The 8,262-nt window shown below is 36.9% G+C and overlaps 1 protein-coding gene across 1 annotated transcript in view; it reads right to left on the minus strand.

Moving 5' to 3' along the window:
- Nucleotides 1-8,262, minus strand: part of LOC106870090 (zinc finger protein 658B) — a 58,582-nt gene continuing 50,320 nt past the window's right edge. The window contains exons 4-5 of the mRNA XM_052973001.1: nucleotides 6,351-6,431; nucleotides 1-5,896 (exon numbers count right to left, since the gene is read on the minus strand). Coding sequence (XP_052828961.1) covers nucleotides 4,046-5,896; nucleotides 6,351-6,431 — 1,932 coding nt within the window. The 3' untranslated portion in view covers nucleotides 1-4,045. The remainder of the gene's footprint in view (nucleotides 5,897-6,350; nucleotides 6,432-8,262) is intronic.

Raw genomic sequence — 8,262 nt, forward strand, 5'->3', positions numbered from 1 at the left:
TTTTCTAGTGAGTCAGTTGATTAAACTGGTGCATTTTGAAAGCTATTTATTTACATCACCATGACAACATTGAATACAAGGATTAACAAAAGTCTGATTGAACAGAGATGTACAGCACAACATTCAACAACTAAGATTGGTTCGCACATTTATTTTGGAGGGGGTGGAGAGACTGTTACTGTTGGGAGGGGGGAGCCTGGATTTTTTTCAACAATATTTATGATTTAATTAACCAGGTACACTATGTTCTCTGATTCATTAAAACAACACTAATAATTACCAAGCTGGAGCACTGCAGAGGAAAGGTGGAAGAATGCAATTAAATGAACGATCTCGTCAGATTCTACAGATGGAAATGGACAGAAATAGTGGAATTTCAAACCATTTCTTATAAATAATTAATTTCTGACAGACATTAAAGTAGAAGTGTGTAACGAGATTAACTCTAAAACCTTGGTAGATATTTTAGTTTATAAGCCCCAGAAAGGTGAACAACAAAGTGGATTCCAACAGGATTTGAACTCAGAACTTAAAATAACTAAATACCACATGACATTTTGGCCATAGTGCCACCAATTCTTATCTTTTATCCTTTGTTTCAGTCTGTGGCCAGGCTGGGGCACCAGCTTGAAGAATTTTAGTCGAATGAATTGACCCCAGTACTTATTATTGTTTTGTAAAACCTTGTACTTATTCTATTAGTTTCTTTTGCTGAACTGCTAAGTTACAGAGGCATAAACACACCAACACCAGTTGTCAAGCAGTGGAGGACAAACAGACACACGACAGGTTTCTTTTAGTTTCCATCTCCCAAATCCACTCACAAGTCTTTGGTTGGCCTGAGGCTATAGTTGAAACAGTAGATGACACTTGCCCAAGGTGCCATGCAGTGGGACTGAACCCAGAACCATGTAACTGGGAAGCAAACTTCTTCAAATCATGTTGTAATAATTAACATGAAGTATGGTGACACAAGACACATGTAATGTCTTCTTTTGTGTTCCAGCAACCTGGATTTGAACCCTACAACAGCTCACTACAATTAGAAGATGGGCTGGAGGGGTAATTCAAAAACCCAGTCTTCAGTTACACAATAATTCTTACATTTGTGTGTATGTCTATATATATATACTGAATAATCTTTTTCTGGTTTGTAAACATACACAAATATATATACATGCATAAATATATTCATACACACACACAAACACACACGCACATATATACAAGGCAAGGAGACAGTAATCACACAGCTAGAATGCTTTGTGATATTCAATCTGGGCGTTTGTACACTGGGTTCAAATCTTGCCACGGTCAACTGTGCTTTCACCCTTTCAGGGTCAATAAATATAATACCAGTTAGTATGAGGATCGATTCTTCTCCTCTTCCTTTCTTTCTCTACAAGAAATAAGTTTCTTCAGACCTGGAGAGAAATAGCCCTGACTAACTTTCAAAATTACTCAAGATATACTGTATGTCACAAGAATATGTGTATAATTATATATACACATGCACACATATACATATGTATGTACCATACTTTAAGGTGTATAATGAACCCTTTTTTGTCCAAAAAAAATATGGGAATTTCTTATACATGGATAGTATCATAATCCCTTACAAAACCTTTTTTCCAAATTTTAAACCCCTTAAAATTAGGGGGTTCCTTATACACTTTAAAATATGGTATATAATATACATACATGTGAGTGTGTGTGTATGTATATATATATATAGTTACACACAAAAACATACATACAGACACAACTCAAAGACATCCAGGATCTGAGCCCCCTGCCTCCCTTACAAAGTAAACATGTTCCCCTATTGACTCATGTCCCCACTTTTATATAAATTTGCAAACAGAAATTGACAATGAAGAAGTGTTTTTGCTACATAAATTGTTGACGAGTGAAACCATAGAAATAAACTGATGAACGCAGTTTTAAAAGCTTTTGAAAACACCCAAAAATGAAGAGACTCTACACTACCAAGTTGGAAACACATAAAATTCTTTAGTTCTTATTATCGGATCAAAATAGACAAATACGAAGATCTAACAACTGTCAGGACTGATGCTGAGACCTAAGTAATTATTCCATATTACAGAGTTTCTCGGAATTGCTAAAGAATTTTTTCTCATTCAGTATTTCGTATATATACATGGTCTGATCAATGAGTATCCAGACTGTTGCTATAGTAACGAAGCTTGAGCACACAGAGCGAAGCTGCTAGGCACAGATTGACCTTGAACTCTACTGTGCATGTGCACTAAGTTTTAACACTCTAGCTCACTTCTGCTGTTTACAGCAGTGCTTGAAAGGAAGGTGTGTAGCGTGTGATCATCACATTGACCATGACAGAGAAAGTTGAGCAGAGAATCTGCATCAAATTTCGCCAAAATCTTGGCAATACCTGTTCAGAGGCCTATGCAAAGTTTTCATTGTTCTCGACACAATCAAGGAGACACCGAAACCCATCTTTTTGGTCAACTGAAAGCAGTTTTGGCACAAACTTAGCAGACACATGACTCATACCCAAATCTTCAGTGATAATGGACTGCACTGAACCGGAACTAATCTTCTGATAACTCACGGAAGGTGATTTGATGATTTCCCCTCACAGCTGCACGCACATCTGCGATGTTTTTCTCAGTTCTGCTGGTTGCCGATCTCCCAAATTGTTCGTAAATATCATCATTTATTTGGCCATCTTGGAAATGTCTGAACCACTCATACACTTTTTGCAGCTTTGTGTAGGCCTCTAGGCAGATATCGCCATGCCAACTTTCCCTGTCATGGTCAATGCAACGATCACATGCTACACACTTTCTTTCCAAGCATTGCTGTAAACAGTGGAAGTGAGCTAGAAGATTAAAACTTAGTGTGCATGAACAGTAGAGTTCGAGGTCAATCTGTGGCAAGTGGCTTCTCTCTGTGTGCTTTAGCTTTGTTACTATGGCAACAGTCCTGATCAGACCTCGTAAATATATATATATATATATATATATATATATATATATATATACACATACTGCAGATGAAGGTTTTTTTATGTTCAGCAGATACAGATGTTATCAGTTGAGAACTTGCTAATGACATTCCAATGTACCCTTAAACAAGGCACTTCATTCTACTTAACCCATTTAAGCTAAATACTGAAAGTAGCCAACACTCCCATTTTGTATTTGAGTTGTTTGCATTATTATTATTATTATTATTGTTATTATCATCATCTTGTGATGGCTACAGCAATCTGCTTGTCTCAGTAATAGGTGATCAGCCCTCCATTTGGATGAAGCAGATTCTACGAGCGAAGATATCTACATGTACACTACGAGTAAACCATGACCAAACTTTCAGGAAGGAAATGGATTGTGTAATGACTACAAATGACAGATGTATAACAAGAAAACAATTCTACAGCAAACTGACTGATCAAGGAAATAGTCATTATTAAATTAAACTTGGTATTCAGGACAAAGGTAGGTTCTTTTACCCTTATAACCCTAACCCTTTCATAGCCATATTTTTAATGAAGTACACCTCCTGGATGTTTCAATTCATCTGGAAAATATTCAAGATGGCGGGCTTTGATAAAATGGTTAACTTCATCATTATTAAACTGGTGTTTGGAACATAAAATGTTTACCACAAAATTAAAACAGGTCTCGGAGTGGGTTTGTATCATAGAAAGGGCAATTTCAGGTTGGTATGAAAAGGGTTAAAAGATGAAGAAAATAAAGACATTAAGGAAGCTACAAATGGTTAATTACATGGACTACATATACTATAATGGTTGGATGAGGTGGAAAGTATTTCAAAAATAATGATTTTACAGCTTAATCAGTTCTAGAAAGCAATTAGATCTGATTGTCATTCGGTATGAAATACAATGGAAAAGAAAACTCTGGTGAAGATTACTGCCCTAAATGCTGTTAAATCTAGCAATGTTAATCCAATTACAATCCCAGTAGATTACACACAATCAATCTACATGTAACATTAGTTTTCTGTTGCCTAGATACTTGACCATTTTGGTTTCTTACAGACATAAATACTTGGTGACTGCCGGAAGGTGATCAATATGTTTCATTGACAAGGAGATAGCAGTGTTATTGTTCTGATTCTCTTTGTGTGTTTTGGAGTGACGTCGAAGGGAATCCTGTCGGGAAAATCTCTGCAAGCAAACCTCACATGCGTACGGTTTCTCTCCGGAATGAGTGCGACTGTGAATTTGAAGTTTATTTCGCTGTGCAAATGTTTTGTAACAGATTTCACATTTAAATGGTTTTTCCCCTGTGTGTGTTCTCTGATGAACCTGCAAAGTATCTTTGCGAGCAAATTTTTTCAAGCAAATTTCGCAGTGAAATCTCTTCTCTCCTGTGTGCATTCTCTGATGTATTTTTAAATAATCTCTATGGGCAAACTGCTTCAGGCACATGGCACACTGGTATGGTTTTTCACCTGTATGGGTTCTTTTGTGTTTCTCAAGAGCGTTTCTTTGAAAAAAAGATTTGGGGCATGCATCGCAATGAAATGGTTTAACACCTGTATGAATTCGAGTATGAATTTGAAGCTTGTCTTTTTGTGAAAACTGCTTTAAACAAATCTGACACTGGAATGGCTTCTCTCCCGTATGAACACGCTTATGAATCTCAAGAGTATCACGGCGTGTGAACATTTTATCGCAAAGGTCACAATTATACTTTTTTTGCCGTACATGTGTCCCACGATGTACTTGAAGTTTATCTCGTTTAGCAAAGTCTTTACCACAGACATCACAGTGGAAAGGTTTCTCCCCTGTGTGTGTCCGGCGATGGATTACCAAAGTATCTTTACGTGCAAACTTCTGGATACAAATGTCACACTGATAGGGTTTTTCACCGCTGTGAGAACGCTTGTGTATTCGTAGGTAATCTTTGTTTGTAAAAGGCTCCTGGCAAATATCACATTGGTAAAGTCTTGCAACAGCCATATGGACCCTTTTATGGGACTGAAGATATTGTTTCTGTGTAAAACTTTTGGGGCAAATATCGCATTTGTAGAGATATGGCACTAAGTGTGTTCGCTGATGGAGCTGTAGATGAGCTTTGTTAGCAAAACTACTTGAACATAAACTACATTTGTACAATTGACCATCAGATTCGGTTTTGTTATGAAGTCTTCGATGGATACGTAAGTAATATTTCTGTGCAAATTTCTTGAAGCAAACTTCACATTCAAACGGTTTCTCTCCACTGTGTCTCAGTTGGTGAATTTGTAATGTGTCCCTGCGAGCAAATCTTTGCAAGCAAAAATCACATTCAAAAGGTCTTTCGCCAGTGTGTTTCCTCCGGTGTATAATCAGGTAGTGTCTCTGAGCAAATGCTTCTTGGCAGATTTCACACTGGAAGGGCTTCAGACCTAAATGAGACCGCTTATGAATCTGTAAAGTGTCTCTACGAGCAAACTGCTTTGAACACATGTCGCAATGGTAGGGCCTCTCGCCTGTGTGAGTGCGTCGATGCATTTCTAAAATATATTTCTGAACAAAGTGTTTGCCACAAAAATCACAAAAATACCTTTCTCCAAGATGTGTGGCAACTTTTGAAGAATGGTTCTCATCATTCCCCTGTGTTAACATTACAGGGGAGTCTTTCTTCTGGCCCGTTAGGATATCATTGGTATCAATTGTCTGGAATTTATTGCTGTTACTCGCCCCAATCATTGTAGTGTTGCTTGTTTTTGCAATAGAGGAAAGATAATATTGTAACTGCTTCGAATCAGCATCAGAAGGAAACACCAGTTCTCCTGTATGTGGCAGTTTCACAGATGCTCTGACCCCTGCTGCCATTGGTAGTTCTGGGTCATGCAGATTATTTAAGCAATAAGACTTTTCACTAATTAACACAGATCATTTAGAGGTCTGTCAATTGGTATCACTTAAAGGTATCCCTAACTTAACCTGACACAAAAAAGGGCCCCTTTCTTGCAGTTTTCAAAATCAAAATTTTATACCTCATTAAATATTTCCAGATCCCTAAAAGAAACTTTTTCAGTCATAAATAAATCATAAAATTCCTAGAGTTTCTACAGCAGTCTCAACCAAGACTTTATACTAAAACATCAATTAGCAGCAACAGTAAAACACCACTTGACTACAACAATGACAACAACAACAGTAACAAAATCTAAGGTGTATAAGTAGTAGTAGTAGTAATAGAAGTAGAAAGACTGTTCTCAGTGTTCACAATAAGACCTCAGTGGAATCATAACCAGAAATGTTAGTTCACTGATGATAGTCTTATAGTAACCATTCAGTTACATTCAGTATTCTTCAACATGGATCAATCATCAGGCTTAAAAACATGAAAAGAAACACCACTTGATTCCAGTTCTTCATCACAAACTGCCAATATTAAGTTCTGGGGAGAAAAGAAACAAGTTTTCTGAAAAAGAAGAAAGAAAGAAAAGCGTTATGATAAAAAAGATTAACCGTTTGGCATTCAGATTGCTCTGGCAAATGTAAAGCTTATTCATTCACACTGTTTTGAATTAATCATGCATTGTCTCATAACTTCAAAATTTCAGTGGTGTATTTGTATATTTTTGCACTGATATTGTAGGGTAGGTCTGAGAGGTTAGATCTGATCAGTTTTAACATAAAACGGGTAGAATATTTGGGCCAGATTAAATGTTAAAGGGTTATTTACATTTGCCAGATATTTGTCCTCATCTTGTTTGTTAACACATTTCTGCTGATATACCCTCCAGCCTTCATCAGGTGTCTTGGAAAAATTTCAAACCTCAGTTCTCATTCCTAAGGCATTTTTCAATGTTATTATTATTATTATTATTCAGGTCACTGCCTGGATTCAAACTCGGAATCTTGGGGTTGGTAGCCCATGCTCTTAACCACTACACCATGGAGTGAATTTTAGGGCTTATAAATCTAATATTTTCCTATCCTTCCTTAATACCGGTTCCTATATGCTACTCATATCTGCACTCAGTCTGCTTAGGACGTTGTTGTGTCCAAGCATATGTGCTGCTTCTTTTATGGGGGGGGGGGCGGAATACGAAAAGTAAGAAACTGCTTAGCAGCAGATCATCTGTCTTTACATTCTGAGTTCAATTCCCACCAAGGTTGATTTGCCCTTCATCTTTTCAGAGTCGATAAAATAAGGACCAGAGGGAATGTTGGCTTACCTGCCCAGCCACCATGGAGGCATCATTCAAAAGCTACAACAATGCAAAGAAGTACATTGTGACCAGTGGTGTATAACAACATCTAAGAAGTCTGGTCGATAGAGTGATTGATATCCAACAAAGCAGTATTAACACAGCAGTAATTTATTAACCACCCTAGCTGCCAAGAATGTGTCAAATATGCAAATTAGTCAAATGAATTTACATGACCATAATGACATCTGAATTCAGAAAATGAAAAAAAAAGGGGTGGGGACAACTAAATTAGGCATTTTGCCATTTGTCACTGATAAACAGCAGATTCTCTGCTTTTCCTACCAATTGAACCATTCCCAGTTCTGTGTTTTTTTTAATTAGCTAAAAACTCATCATTGATGAAATCCCAACTGGGGACTGAAACTAGTCCAGCTGACCCCTCTTTTTTATGTCCACAAACATATTTTAGATAAATACAGGTTGTTTATAATTGTCAATTATAGTTTTGGTCAAAGATTTAGATATAGTCTTTGGTATATGGACTTCACTGAAACAAAACACTGACTCACCTGAAATGTGTGTGTGTGTGTGTGTCTAATGTGTAAGCGACCTATATATGTGTATGTATATGTATACATGTTCATAAATGACTTTTTGTGAAGATATATACACAAATACGAGAGTGACCGGGGAAAGAGGGTTTGCAGGAATAGAAATCACAGCAGTTGTATGTTTAATAGATTAAAAGTACAAATTCATAAAGACCGTTTCATTACAAGCCACACCATTGCACCCCCCACCCACCTTCTCACAATGGAGACTTCACAACGAAAATTTACATTCTTTGTGAAGAGAACGAGAACAGAGCCAAAAATACAACCATTTCTGTATAAAATAGCTAACAGATGCACCACACTTGATAAAAAGATAGATCTGTGTATATAAATGTATGTGTGCGTGTATATATATATAGAGATATATACACACACACACACATATGTCTATGGAAGTAATGATGCGTATGCGAGGAAATCTGCCCATGTCAACGAAGCTAATTTATATGGTTTGATATCAACTACACCCATTATATATATA

The sequence above is a fragment of the Octopus bimaculoides genome, chromosome 14, assembly GCF_001194135.2.
Source record: "Octopus bimaculoides isolate UCB-OBI-ISO-001 chromosome 14, ASM119413v2, whole genome shotgun sequence".
Taxonomy (NCBI): domain Eukaryota; kingdom Metazoa; phylum Mollusca; class Cephalopoda; order Octopoda; family Octopodidae; genus Octopus; species Octopus bimaculoides.